At 46.7% G+C, this 15,457-nt stretch overlaps 2 protein-coding genes across 2 annotated transcripts in view; one reads left to right on the forward strand and one right to left on the reverse strand.

The window, feature by feature from the left end:
* The window catches only part of LOC6596653, an 84,195-nt gene that overhangs the window by 34,940 nt on the left and 33,798 nt on the right, over positions 1-15,457 (reverse strand). The window contains exon 3 of the mRNA XM_002021955.2: positions 1,765-1,843. The gene's annotated coding sequence lies outside the window, so the exon portion shown is untranslated. The remainder of the gene's footprint in view (positions 1-1,764; positions 1,844-15,457) is intronic.
* On the forward strand, positions 13,041-13,719 carry LOC6596687. Its single transcript, XM_002021954.2, has 2 exons — positions 13,041-13,259; positions 13,385-13,719. Exons 1-2 carry the CDS (start codon positions 13,159-13,161, stop codon positions 13,653-13,655), a joined length of 372 nt encoding a protein of 123 aa, XP_002021990.1. The 5' UTR covers positions 13,041-13,158; the 3' UTR covers positions 13,656-13,719.

The following is a 15,457-nucleotide window of genomic DNA, read 5'->3' on the forward strand; positions in this document are numbered from 1 at the left end:
CTCGTACCTTCGATTCAAGCAGCAGCAATTAGCTCGCAAACAAAGGCCGGTCGTTTTGCTCGAGTCATTGTGGGAATCAATCGCTAGAGACCCCTTAGCCCCATAGCCCCATAGCCTCAGGCTCTCAAGGCCACGCTCCGTCGTCGTCTGAATTGTTGGCCAAATTAGAAGTACGAAAAGCATTAAAGTTACGCTAAAATAAACCTAAAACGTAAGCTACTTAGACAGACAGACATTCTGTTGACATTTTGCGAGGGACAGAGGCCACCGCGAGCATTGAGGCATGACAGCAAGGCATGCGATCCCCTGCTTACCCCTTTTTTTGTTTCTTCGGGTCTATCTTCGATTCTATCTATCTATCTATCTATCGACAAACCCCTTGTTAATGACAACTGCAAATGTCTGTTTCTGTGCTCGCAGCTCCCTCGCTCTTTGTATCGTATGCTCCTTCAATATTTGCCTCTGAACGAGACACTAAAGTGAATTATTAGTTGTGCAAATAATTGTACAGCTTGCTTTCATCACAAAAGACACAAGGAAGAATGAGAGGCAGCCGGCGATGCAGGGATGTAGCGATGTAACGATGGGGCGACGTCAGGCAACTTGTGGCAATATTTGGTCAATGTTATGGCTCTGGACCAAGGGGCCAAGGAGCCAATAACCAAGAGATTGGGTATGAACGGGGGGTCCAGACGCTACGAAGGAACAGTGACTTCAAATGGAATGAAATAGTTCTCTTGAAGGGGAATATGGTGTCCTCGATTCTCCATTCATTCTCCATCCACTTTTAATTCATATTTTCATAATGGTGACCCCGATATTATACCCTTGGATTACTTTTCCATACAACAGTAGCCCCGGTCCCCGATCTCCGATTATCTATTACTGAAAGAGTCTCGTTTCGGTGACCACGATCACGGCTGCGTCGTGTGGTGACCCCAAACCTTCCTGTGGAAGGTAAATGGTGACCACGAACATTGCTTCTTCGTTTGATTGTCTTCTTCTTGAATTCACTCAATCAGCAAGAAATAAGACAGCTCCTTGCTGTGGCAGACAGACTCCTTGCTGTGACTTATATTTGATCCTTTGCACAAGCCCAAATCAGACTCTTCTCCCTTTTAAAGTGTCATCTCCTCTCGCCGCACGTGACGAGAGGCTTCCCAAAGAGGAGGGGCGTTGTCATTTGCTTGTTAAATGGTGAAAATACAATAATTCCCCTTCCGTTGCTTTCACAATGAGGCAAAAGATGAGGCCCCCACAGCGCTGACGATGACGATGACGATGGCAATGATGATGATGAGGTTGTGCCGCACATTCCATGGCCGCTGGTCAACTGCCGTGTGGCATGTGCCATCGTTTCCAGCAATACCCCCCGCCCTCCCCAATGGTATTCCCATTGATGCCTCTGCTGTTCTGTGCTGCCGATGACGTTGCAGCCAGTCAGCATGAGATACATTTTTTCGTAGACAGTGTAGGATGCGGCATCTATTTGCATTTTACTGCCCCTCCTCCAGCACTCCTGCTCCTGCACTCAGCGGGCGGCCCGTTTTATAGACATTCATTTTGGTTTAAAAAGGTAAAGGCTTTGGCTTTGGGTGGGGACCCAATCCAGCCCCCCATCAGCATCACTCGCCATTCTATAGGGTATCTCCTACGTACATATCCCGCTGAGCGGGAAAGCAATTTAGTTCTGTTTGCCTGATGTGAGGCCTCTGCTCTCTCTCTCGGTAGTAAATGCATTTCACACTCCATTTTCGCACTCACCATTTAAATTGTGGACATTGAAAGGGCGGCGGCGGCGGCCTGGTTGCCTGCTGCAACGTTTTAGCTTCTGTTTTAAGTCCTGCAAAATATACAGATAAGGAATTCCAATGCTTAGCAATGCGATTGATAGATGATGGATAAATTATACAGATACAGATGGTTGCCATTTCAATAGATATGTATGTAGATGGAAAGCTTATGTCGTGATACGGATAAACTTCTATATCTCGGACCATCGAAGGAACGTCTGATTCATTACACCCAATAATTGGAGGCCGTCTGTCGGTCCGTCCGTCGTGTTTGCCGCCTATAAGTGCTCATAATAAGCTCACATATGTATCGACCGAGTACCGCGCATAAAGGTAGAGCCGCGGCCCTTGCCGAGGTTCACAACGTTGCAGCTCTTTCAATTGGGATTTTAGTATTCTTGGTAAACTATTGTTCAAATATATTATACAAAATGTAAACGTAACAAGGTATGTTTTTATAATATGTTTGTGTGTATCCGTGAAAGGTCTGCATACCGATTTTGATCATTGGGTCGTCGAACGAATAAAGCAAGAAACATACGCAATAGTAGAGCAGAAAGAACAGACGAACGCATCCAACAGGGTAACGAAAATGTGCGTGTGAGCATGTCACAATTCCGTGAATCGCAAGCACAAGAGGCACGAGGCAGACGCATTCAGCAGTGACAATGTCGAGCATTTACATCCGCTTTGCTACGAACTACTGAATACCCCGCTCATCCGTAAGTGCTCCATTGTCAAGCCCTCAAATTCGAAGATGACTCAGATCAGGAAAAGTCCAACCACCTGAAAATGAGACTCCCAGAATCATTGAATCATCAACACGGATACAGATTCGAACCTGTTCCTGAAGTCCACATTCATTACATATACATATTACATACACATGAAATATATCGTTGTGTTTTGGTAACTAATTTCCCGTTCCATATTCCTGTGTCTAAATGTATTTACATATCTATTAGGTGTCTCCCTGAAGGCACAAAAATAAAACAAATGCATTCTCTGAAAATTAGTCAGAGTCAGAGTTCGAATGAATTTCAGTGAATCCCGTGTGGGGGACTTTGATTGATTGTACTCCACTTTTGATTGCATTCTTGAAGACCTTGAAAGTCTTTCTATCGTTATCAATCACTCAGTACCTCAATAGACAATGTATATATTAATCAACATCTACAGCTACTGATAGATCTATCTTTAGAATCACTTTTCTATCTTAGTATCCCTCTATCTTTACAAGTGCATCCGCGTGAGTGTCTCCTATCTCTTTTTAGATACTTATCTGCCCACCTGTCTATCGATGTATCTTAAGATTTAATTAATAGTATCTATATATTCTTATAGATACCTATCTTTCATAGATATCTTCCGATCACTTCCTGTCAGCAAAATCTTCTCGCTTGAGAAACATTTCCCCATCTTTCCGATGACCTTCCTTCTCTTACTCTTCTGTCTCCTCGTCAGCCACCATCTCTTTCTTCCCTCACCGTTTTGCCAACACGTCGTACCGACTGTCACGCCTCTTTATGGCCGAAACACAGGTGTCGCAGGCGTAAGAGGAAGTATGGGGTCTTTCTCTTTCTATGTCGATTTCTGTTCGACAAAAAAAAACTCATTATTTAAAATATTTTCATTGGGATTTTTGTTCAGTGAGTGGTTCATGACCCAGAAACGAAGGCCGATCTCCTCCCCCGCTACGTGAACTGCCACTCCTCCTCCGCACGCCTGCAACAATGTAGAAGTATCTTTTGGGTCTCGGGTTCCCAATCTTTCATGAGGAGTGAAGTGGAGTGTATCTTGTCGACTGTTTTCAGAGTCGTGGAAACGTGAAATACGCGAAGTACGTGCGGTCATCTGTCATGATTCTCTCGCTCTCTTCGTGGCCTACAAACCGCAGAGAAGTGCCAGAAGGGAGAGCGGCAGAAGGGAGTGGGACGTGGGAAGTGGAGAGTGGCGAGTGGAGAGTGGAGAGTGGCGAGTGGAGAAGGGCAGAAGGGCCAAGAGGATGGTCCATTCATTGTCTATGTGCGTGCGCTTTGCCTTAAATGTCAATTATTTCACGCTTATTAGATTTTTGATGGCCTTCATCATGCGACAACGACACAGACGATGGCTGATGCGATGATGATGATGGGCCAGCAATGGCCATGTCGAGAAAGCAGACAGCACGAAAAAGGAGAGTCGCAACGCAGATACACAGATACATATACACTCCATATACAGGCGGAAGTACTGCTTCTTTTTTTGTATTTTACGGCCTTTTAATGCGATCTTTACGCGAGTGTGTGACAAAGATCTAGCATCTGGCCAAAAGCAGACACAATCCGTCAGATGCGTACCGTCTAGACGGCCAGTGACAGAAGAGACAATGTCTGAATAGCAGACTCGATATCGTGGCAGACCAGACCACACCAGACCATGGTAGGGGATCAAGTGGGTCAGTCGGTGACGATTGGTCTCTCTCTCCCCTCTCCCCTCGCACTCTTCTTTTCTCCGATGTGAGAGATCTTTGAGATCAAGATCACTCTGCAAGACACTTCTCTTTTTTGGAGTAGGGTGTGGCGTCTCTTCAGGGGATCAAATCAGTTCAAGATCCCATTCAAATCACGATCGAATCTCTCTCTGATCCAATCATCATCTCCATTCCGAGATCCCCTTCTGGATCACCATTCTGTTACTCTTTTTTGTCTTCAAAAAGAGGAAAGCAGAGAGGCGATCAAATATTAAAATCAGGTCAAGATCATTTATTCGAAAAACGAAACCTAAATGCGTGGGAATCTCTCTTTGTCGCTGCGTTCTCACGCATGAAATGATCGAGAGAATACGAATTTCCACAAGAAAGAGACATTCGAAAAGAGGTTCTTGGATATAGAATGTTGGGCAGCACTTTCTCTCACAATCTACGAGGAGAATCAAAGAGGCAACCATCTGTCAGTAGAAAATATATCCAAGTGGAACCAGGAGAAGGTGCGTCCAGACGGCATCCCATCCTTGAAAATCATTCTTTATTTGGAACATATTTCGAATAATTTTCGTCTCGTTTCTCTCTTGCATTCGATGCTTCCGCTTTCGAACTTTAACCAGTTTCCAAACATTTTCCGAGCAGATAAAATAAAGAGATTTTCAACAATAAACTAAATTGAGGAGAGGTCGCTCTCTCCCCGCTCTCGTTGGACTCCTCTCTATCTCTCTCTGGAAGGGTAAAGGGGCAAACGGCAGGGGGCAGGGGGCAGGGGGCAGGGGGCAAGGGGCAAGGGGAGACACGTTATAACGTTGTTCCTCGCCAACGTAACGACATTTTGTACGACCCCATTTTCCCCGAAAGTCGTAATAATTTCATGAAAAACGCAGCGAAGCCAACAGCGAGAGCTGCACTTTTTTTTTGGGCGAAGAGACGATGGAAGTGAGGGGAAAAGCGGTGTAGGAAAAGCGATGGCTCGGTGGGTGGGGGGGCCCTGGTAATGTGCCAGTAAAAGGTATTTTAACGCTGGAATTCCTCCTATCCCTGCCTCCCCACTGCTCCTCCAATGCCCCTCTGCTGCTGCAGAATGATTCGAAGGGGAAGGAAGAGCAGGAAAATGAGTCGAAGGAGGGGCAAGGAGTTTTCCTCTTTGTCATGAAAAATAACTTCGCTTCGTTGAAATGACAGTCACGATTCTGTTGCTTTTTTTTCTCGCTCGCTCTTTTTTTCGGGGAAACTTTTGCGTTGTCTGCGTTTTTTTTTTCGTTTCGTTTCGTTTCGTTCCTTTATGATTTCCATTCTTCATGCTAGATTTCCTTCGTGTTGTGTTGGACAGTGTAACAGACTTGTTCGCGGACGGGGAGAAGGGCTGCCGGGACGGGGGACCGGGGACGGGGGATGCTGACTAAATGAAAGATGATGAATTTATTAAATTCCCCTGTCCGCCCCATGGGACGGGTGCCGCGGGATGGGAGAGCGGGTGCCCGCTCAGCATACAGCAGTGTCTAAGCAACGGAGAGGGAGAAAATGGGGCACAATTGGTGGGACAAGGGGATGTCATTCGACGAGCAACAATTTGGAGGAAACGGGATATATTGAGGCAGGGTCCTACTCTTTCATGTCGCCATTGGGAACGAAATGGGAATGAAACACACGGTACATTTTTTGTAAATTAAAGAAGGAATCCACCGTTACATGTTCTATGTTCCACTTCCGTTTTATTTTGAGTTGGTCCAATGCCGCGATGTTCCTTTTTAGCTAAAGAAACGCAATGGGAATGATTTACTTTTGGTCGCCATTTGGTATGAAATGGGAATGAATTAAGGAAGGAATCCACCGTTACACGTTCTATGTGCCGTTTCATTTTTAGTTGGTTCCAATGCCACTTTGCTCTCTTTCAGATTAAGTAATGCAATGGGAATGATTTATATTTTTGGCTTCTCTTTCATTATCTGTGTGTATTTTTCTTCATTTCATTCCATTCACTTCAAGGATACATTACCGTTTATTTCATTCCCAGTATTCCCTTAATTGCTTGGTATTCTTTCGCATTCATTCCATGCGTTCCGTACTCATTTCACTCCCATGAGGTCCCCATTCCCCATTTATTCTCCATCCTGTTCCATTGCAATTAATTGCTTGTTCATCTTCATTTCATTTCACTCTCATTTTTGTTCTCTTTACGGACATTTTCCTACTCTATTATCCATTGCTTCCTATCCCTATTCCCATTCTCATGCTCGTGAGAGTGACTATTCCTCTCTCTCAAGAAATACGACTTCAAGATTGACAAACTTTGTTCCAAAAGTATTCCACCATCCCCTCGCCCAATTCCATAATTCCAGGAAGAAAGAAAACCAGAAAAAACTTTCGCTGTCGTCTCTTTCGTGTTTCTTTCCACACGATGCCCCCACAAATTCTTTTCCATAAACTTTTCCGAGAGGCACAAAATTACAGGTGGTGGTGGCGCCTCCATCCTCCATCCTTTTTTTGGGGCATGCAACCTCTTGGTAAACTTCGGCTGCTAATAAAGAATGTAAATGGAGCAAATTGCTCGGCCGAAAGGTGAAATTTCATAAATTTCATGAAAGAGAAACACACGATGAAGGCCCAAGGAAACAGCGAAAAGGCCCAGCAGCAGCATCCGAGCATCCAGCATCCAGCATCTCTTGCATAACTTTGGTCAAACAATCGTAAAAATTGCGCTGTGTCATTAATCTGAAGACCTACTATGGGTGTGTCCCATTCCGCTCGTTCCGCCGGCTGTTTTCTCTCTCCCTCCCTGTTTCCCTGTAATCTGTGTGTGCCACAGGGTCGAAAGAAGTTTCCATCTCCCCCACAAATCCCAATTGTTGGATGTTATAAAAGCGTTTAGTCTTAATTGTTTGGCGCTGCTTCTTTTTCTTTTCCTTTGGTTCGGCTTCTGGTTTTATTTTGTTCAGCAACAGCTTCAATACCCTTTTCTAAAACTAGACGGTACTCCTCACGTGATTAGTGTGATTCTTTGTTTCATTCCCAGCATTTCGACTCATTCCAGTCAGTCCTATTTCATGGATCGCCTTTCGTTTCATTCCAAGAATGAAATGGAATTCCATTCCCCATGTTTCCCTTTAGGCCACATGCTATCCTTCGATCGGTCGGTTATGCAGCAGCACTCCTCGGTCTGCGCTTGATAGGGGGAGTATTCTTCAGGGTATTCCTCGGTTAAGATTGGGGGACTCTCTTTTCTTCTTTTGTATCCAAATGTTTCTTGGGAGCGTTAAAGGTTATTGCTTTTGTTCAAACGATTTGTTTCTCGCTGAAGTTTTCCTTGGTTTCGTAACCCCCCATTTGACGCTCTGTCATCGTAAAAATTCGAAAAATCAAAACCGAAACTGAGCGGCCGTTGGCATCTTTGGGGGGAAAACGCTTTTTTAATGACCGAAATATTAAAACAAAAGGTGAGACCCATCGGAATACCTTTTCGGGTCGGAACCTTTTCTTTATGGTACCCCAGCCCCCACCCCCCCGGGTCTTATGACACTTTTCTTAGCCGTAATGAAAAATTAAATTAATGAACGCACATTTGTGTGTCGCCTGGCCCTCATTTGGGGGCACTGCCACTCCTTCTCCTGCCGTTCGGGGGCCCCCAAATTAATTTGGCAATTGCAATAAAACTTTTTCAGCAACAGATTCTGGGCCATTATTCTGCCTCTCGAGGATTGCCGGAGGACCATGTTCTGGTAATAACCAAAGCCATTAAATAAATTAGTCAAATTCCTTTCGATATTTGGGGCGCCCCAACCCCTGCCGCAGCCCTAGCCCCTGCCAAAGGCTGCTGCTCAGGGAGTCCTTAAAGAGCGGGAGAGCGAGAACAGATTGAATGCCACATAAATTCCGAGATGATTCCGAGGCGGCGGCAGTCGAGGAACGTGCAATAATTGCACTTTGACACGCGGCGGTCGCAGGGTTTCAGGGGTGGAAAACGGGAGACAATGCAACAGCCCCAACGAGGGTTCGAGACTGCAGTCTGCCGTCGTCCTGTGTGCTGTTCTTCCCTCCGAAGGACACACTAATAAATCCTTGTCACAATATCCTTTTGTTTTGGGCAATCTTTTTTCACTTGAGCGAGAGGAACAGCAGCAGGAGGCAGGAGGCAGGCGGCAGGCGGCAGGAGCGAGCGGGCACCACCATCCTTTTGCTGAATTTACAGCGTGGCAATAATTCAAAACACATTCGCCCGCTGAATGACAGAGACAGAGAGACAGAGAGACGGAGAGACGGACAGCGACAGCGATACAAAAAGGAAGGGAGAGCTCTGCAATGATTAAGGTCCTGTCGGCACGCACAATGCCAGATGCCGTACGATAGAATACCAGCCTCATTCCCCTTTAATTTCAATCATAATTACTTGTATCTAACGCGTATGAGCATCCCATTCCTCTCGTTCAAGGATGCTGCCATCAGGGAGATACAGAGGCAGAAAGAGAGAGTGCGGGACGCAAGCACAGCCCCCTGGATCACTTGGACGAGCTGCAGCCACTCACGTGGAACGATGAACCCCGGGTATTCTAGGTTGAGTCCGGTTCTAGTGGACACAGAAGGGCGCTATGCATCACTGAGGCAACTCTTCCATGGAAACTGTAAGAAGAAACAGATCACTTATTCGCCGTCTCTTACCGTCTTCTCTTGCAGGAGATCGCCCCAAGAGAGGGCCCTGCGATCACAGGCCCCGAGAGTCCCAGCCCCCGCTCTATCGTTCTCAGCGAGTAAAAGATAGCCGAGGATGATAGCCGGACAGAAGGAAACCATTCAAGGAATGCAATTGCTTGAATGAAAAACAGAAAAGAGAATCCCGTATCCCCAAAAAGGAGACCAACCCAAGTCAAAGAATGGGGGGCATGCTGCACGGGGAGAAGGGAAAGGTTTAACAATATAAAATGCCACATTCAGAGTTGACTTCGACCTCGGGAGAGGGAGGCATGGTGCATGGTTGGGTGGGCATCTCTCTCGCACTCACTTTCTCCCAATATCTTTTGCTCTAGAGAAGGGCGCATACTTCTGGGATACTTGAACTTTTTGTGTGTGTTTGTGTTGCCTGCCTCGCCCATTCCTCGTGGCCTCCCTGCCTCCTTGCCTCACTGTTCTTCCTTGTAGCTTGTATCTTCAAGTGCACGAAAATATATATATATATATATATATATATATCTATGTATGTATCTATACTTGTGTGTACTTATGCTTTTCCTTACTCCTCGCCTGCTTGTGTGCTTAATTCCATTTTCATTTTCATTTTCATTTGCAGACAACATTCACACAGACACGGAGAGATCTCTCGGAGAACACAGAAACAGAAGAGAACTCCCTTTGGGGGGGTGGGGTATGTTTTGTTTGAGTTTTCCCAAAAGGAAAACCCCCTCCTCTAGTGCCACACATACCTTCCGCCCCCCCCTGCCCCCCTGTAGTTGCAAAAAGGCATTTCCTATGCTTGTCTTCGAGGCAAACAGCAGGAGGCACGGGAGGCACGGGAGGCGGGGGTGGACGCATGTGGCAGGCTCCCACCAGAGCCCAGGGAAATGGGTCAAACACACAATTTAATTGCCCAGAAAAATATGAATTCAATTCAAATGCAAATTCAAGAACGGAACATTCAAAGTGGACTCCGAGCCACCAGATCTCCGAGGAAGCGAGAGGATCTGTCTTCGATCCGCAGAGATAGAAGGAGGTATCCAAGTGCCCAGCACGTGGAGCATCCCACAGATCTAATACTAAAGGTATTCCAACCCATCTTTAGTGTGTATAAAGTGGATGAAAGGAAGAGTTTCTGGGGTATTGCTGGAGTACATTTTGGTTATTTTTTGGGGCAACTTTTCAGCATTGCGTATCGAGTTTCTGCCTCATCTTTGGGGCGTTCTTTTGAGCACCTCTTGGGCATTCCCTTTGGGCTAAGGAGTCCCCCAAAACATTCTCCATGAAAGAGTATTCCTTTGGGTATTATATACAGAATCATTAGGCTCTTTTTTGACCCTCTTTTACTTAATTCCGAATTACAATTAATTTCTAAATCAGAAATAACAAATTAAAACCCATGCTTAATTATGATGGATCGTACAGATCGTAAAGAACTAAATTGTTTTGCATAACTTTTGCTCATTGCCGCTCGTTCGCTCATCCGCAAAATCATGTCCAAAACGGTGCCGTGCCCCCCAACCCCCCCAACCCCGCGATCTGCCATGCGGCCTCCCAATAGATGGATCCCCCACCTGATGATCGCATCGCTAGAGCCAGTGCTGGAGCCAGGGGCCCATCGTTGTTCTCCGTCGGAGTCCGGAATCCGGAAGTCGGCGAATCGTCGCTCGGTGGTCGTCGTTGGTCGCTCAATTATTTGACGATTTTCATGGCTTGTTAGAGCCAAAGAGACCCAGAGAGATCTTTCCGCTTGAGTGCCCTCTCGCCTCATCCCCCCTCGCCCTCGTATCCCCCGAAGAGAGCGAGAACAAATCTCAGCTTATTGTTTATATAAATAATTTATTAATAAGAAGAAATAATACACCCAGGCTGTCGGCGGAGCTTGGGGATTAATCTGTATTTCATTTTCGTATTTTCTGTGTTTTTGTGCCTTTTGTTAATTGCGCTTTGAGGCCCAAAGAAGCCATCATTCAGCGGAGGAGGAGGAGGAGTCGGTGGGAAGAGGGAAGGCGGGTTCATGAATAGCTGATGAATAGTCGAACGAACCGAATGATCGATCGATGAGTGGAGTGGAGTGGAGTGGAGTGGAGTGAGGGGAGGCCTGCGGCCTGACATCATGCAAGAACCAAGAGGCAACACCAGATCGTATGTCTAGAAATATGCGATCTATACGATCCTAAGGGAAAGGATAGATGCATCCTTCGATGGATAGACCATAGAATAATCTTCCAGGGACAAGTCCCAGAGCAACCGAAGAATGGAAGAATTTTCAAAGGGTCAGGTGGCAGTTTTAGGGGACAATAAACCCCTCGAATGTCGTGCATCTCAATGGGGACCTCTGCGGATGGATCCATAGCTCATTTTCTGCATCGCTCCTTCCCCGAAACTCTGTGCATTCCAATTTGACTTCCTTAAACAATTATCACTAGTAAAACAGTGAGAACTCTCTCGTACAGACGGCCACACCCACACCCACACCCACATGAGGAAGGGGGCGGGACCCCGTTGTGCCCCTCTGGGACCCCTTCGGATCGTAAATCATTTGCGAGGTGTGAAATTATAAATAGTTTCCCGTTCCTCTGACATTTAAATGCGATTGTCAGTCAATGCCTGGCGACCCCTCCACACAGCCCACAGCCCACAGCCTCTGCCACTTCCCCGCTCTCGGCCTCCCTCCTGCCCCTCAAGGGGCCGCGTGGGCGCCTCTTGCAAATGAATTTATGACAAGGAAACGAAAGAGAGAGGTAGAGGGAGATTCAGATTTCAGATTCATAATACCGGATTCCCAATAAAAATCGGAATATGGAATACCGATGCGTGCGGCGCGGGACGCCCACACAGTGGCTGCCAAAAGTGTCTGCCAGATGGGGCTACCAGAAGCGTCTGTCGCTGTGTCTATATCTGTATCTCCACTCCGAATATCTATCCTCGTAGCACTCCTCTAAATGTACTCCCCACACGCGTATGAGCATCTCTCTCTCTCTCTCTATCTCTCCCTCGAAGTCTCATTTGTATCTTTTGTACCTGAACCCGTATCTGTGTGCCTCCATGTACGCTGTGTGCTGCGTGCTGTATCTGTATCTGTACATCCATCAAATTGTGAGTCATAAGTGGCAGGGCACTTCCGCCTCCAGAGTTCAAGAAACTCCCAAAACCAAAACCAAAACCAAAAACAAAAACCTCATAGCCGTCGGAGATTTTTGTGCTCGGCGGCGATTGCCGAGGTTGATGCCTTGCGGCGGCACTGGGTTTTTTCTCTCTTATTTCTCATTTAATTTTCTTAGATTTCCGAGATCTGTACAGATATTTTGGCCCTGCCTCCGCATCCGCCTCCGCCGCCGCCTCCGCCGCCGGGGCCGCCTCTGGCCGTGACTTTGGGATCCCAAAGCCACCCAAAGAGCTCTTTGAACTGCGCGAATTTTAGAGGCCGGCCTATGTGCTATCCCCACATCACTGCTGTTACAAATTGCTGAGATTCCGCTGAGAGGAAGAGTGTCTCTTCTGGGACTAAACGCAGATGAGGCGATGCCCGAGAGAGTTCCAGCAGGTGCCTCGAAGATACCCAAACGCTATCCGAGATATAAGCGGAGAGATTCCTAGGATATGTATACTGAATACGACATTAATACATTGCTCATAGATTGCCCCACACAATAACCCATGGATAAGCACGCTTTTCGGTGTCTTTGAGAACACTTTTCAATGGATTTTTTTGTAATAATGTCCTAATAAATACCGTATATATTTGATACCATTCGTGAGGCATCAAAGAGATGCCCAAAATATACCCTGGCGAAGCCTGGCCTTCTCTTCGAAAATTCTTATATTTTTCGGGTTGTCTCTTTCTGAAGGATCTTCCACTTGTTCCACGCTTGTTATTCTGATGATGCCCTTTCCTTCGCAGTACATTAAAGCACGTCTGAAATACTCGCCCCACGCCCCACGATATTCACGATATTATCGATATCTGTGATATCGATATTTTATTTGGTCAAAGGAAGTCATGAAATAAAAGTCAAATCATGTAAAAAACAAAATATATATAGACGAACAATCGTTGAGCCAAAAACTAAAAACAAGTGTGCCTTGTAACGCTTCCCTTGGCTTATTCTCTGTTAAATTCCCACTTGATTTTGTTTTTCGTGAGTCCGAACATCAAACCATATCTCCCGAACGGAGGGAATTATTTCGTTAAAATTTACTTCAAGTTTCCTGTGTGTTTTCGCCAGTGGTGAGATGTGCGATCTGTGGAACACCCTTATAGTGGGCTTAGTGACATCCTCGTTGGGGCTGGCTGTCTATTTCGTAATGCGGCGCCGTCGTAATCGTCTGTACAGGTGACTCTCCAAGCGCCCCAAGCGCCCCAGCGCCCCAGCGCCCCAGCGCCCAAGCGGCCAAACGCTTTCCGCAACCCTTTCCGGACTCTCTGACAATCGCGCCCGTTTCCCGTTTCATCCTACAGGAGCGCTGTGGTGCCCTATGGCCCACGCGCTGTGGTCCGAGTGGAGATTGCCCAACCGGACCCCTTTGAGACGGAGGAGCAGAGGGCCATGCGGGCCTATCTGAAGACGCAGGCGCGCTTTATCCATTATCCGCCGGTAGATATGGGATTCGGTACGATGCCGCTGGTGTACCAGTACCAGATGTTGGTCATTTTCCGGCTGCAGGGCATGTACCGCGATGGGATGCTCTTCCGTGATGGCGTGGCCTACATCCGATGGCCCCGTCGCTGAGCGCTAAAGCAGTAATCAATATAGTTATATTCAATAAAAGGCATGGTGTTATATTACATGGCTACTAATATCCTTTTAATTGCCACAGGAATGCGGCAGCAAATGTGCTTCTTGCATGACAAAACCCCATTAAGTCCGTGCCCCACAATCGAAAATCGTCTCACGTTCCCAGCGAGGGAGAGCGCGAGAGAGAGAGGATTGTTTGTCACACAAAATTAGCGTCCAAGTGGCATGAATCGAGCAGTAGAAGGAGGAGAAGAGGTGGAGATCCTGCGAGATTGCCTCCTGGGAACATCATTTATCAATGTATCAATTGTGCGGCAGCAAATCGCCATCCTGACAGTTTGACAACACAAAGAACAAAGCCATCAGAGAGGCACTGCCACTGGCATGTGGCATGCGGCATGAGGCATGCGGCAGGGGGCTTGACTCTGTGTACCACTCAATGGGGCAGAAACAGGCAACGCGACGAGGGTTGACACCGGAGACGGGCCGACAGTTTCCATGTTGATATCAGATTTTACACAGATTTTCCAGCAGAGATTTTCCTCGAGCAGAAGGGGGAGTGCGGGGGGTGTGATAATTACGGCTGTGCCCCACTCTTTGCGAGAGTGATGATTGCTGCAACGATTCCTAGCGATGGGAATCGAAAAGCCTGCTCCTGAGATGCCTCTAAAGTTATAAGAGCGCTGCGAATCGGCTCAAGAGGCTACAAGTCTATGGGTAATCCACACATAGATCGAAGCCACAAAGAAAGATTCTGGAAGGAATTAAATTAATTATCGTGGAATATAGAGTTTTGACATAGAAGGCAAATGTGTCAAGTGTGTTTTCAAATAACTTCTGTGCTGAATCGAATTTCCAGCCCACCAATCGAGTGCCTTGATGTGTGGGAAAAACCATGCAGGGAATATCTTTACGGTGGGACCTTATATCATTCCCTAATCCATCCGGACTGAAGATAGCTTTTCAGGTCTCTACCCTTCACAGCAGTGGAATGAATCTCCCACTAGATTGGTACTGAATTTGAAGGAGCTCCAGGATGGCGATCTTAGGATGGGACCCATTGGGACCATTGGGAAATAGGGATTATGCATTGCAAGGCTGTTCCTCAAGGTATGTATATTTATACTCTGAATTGGATGGAGTAGTATGTCATCACCTTGTCCTCATATTTGCGTAGCATTTGCTCTTTCTCTCTCTAACACAAGCCTCCATTTGTGTTCCTCCTGCTCTTTTTGAACTGTTCTCTCTCTCCCTATCTCTCTCCTAAAATCTGCTGATTTTGCCATTAAATGCTTTAAAAACTGCAGGCAGGCCTCCAAAGTGAAATGATCTTGCGCCTCCCCCCCACTCTTTGGACATTCTTTCATTTATTTGACATTTCAATGACATTTTATCACACTTTACTGCTCTTGCCTCCCCTTCTATTCCACGACTACTCTACGGCAACGGTACTTGAATCGTATAATATATTTTTGTTTGGCTCTCTTTGCTCTTCTGGCACCACAAACTCTTGCTGTTGTTGTTGCTGCTGTTTTAGTTTTTGCAGTTCGTTGTTTGGGTTTTTTGTTATTGTTTGGTGCCTTGCACACACACACACACACACACATACTCGCACTCGCATTCGCACTCGAACTAGAGATAAGAGGCCTCTCATCGCGGTCGCGGAGAGTGTGGACCGTTCTCTTTCCTCCCTCTTCTCATTTGAATGCAGTTCGGTCGCCGCCCGCAGCTCGTGGGCTGCACTTCGTGGCTCGGGCTCGGGCTCGGTCTCGGTCTCGGGTCCCATTTGGGGGTTT

The sequence above is a fragment of the Drosophila persimilis genome, unplaced genomic scaffold (genome assembly GCF_003286085.1).
Source record: "Drosophila persimilis strain 14011-0111.01,24,50 unplaced genomic scaffold, DperRS2 tig00000520-arrow-pilon, whole genome shotgun sequence".
Classification (NCBI taxonomy): Eukaryota; Metazoa; Arthropoda; class Insecta; order Diptera; family Drosophilidae; genus Drosophila; species Drosophila persimilis.

Coding starts and splice junctions, on each gene's coding strand:
- LOC6596687 (XM_002021954.2), top strand. CDS start 13,159: ATGTGCGATCTGTGGAACACCCTTATAGTGGGCTTAGTGACATCCTCG. Junction 13,260..13,384: donor CGTCGTAATCGTCTGTACAG/GTGACTCTCCAA, acceptor TTCATCCTACAG/GAGCGCTGTGGTGCCCTATG.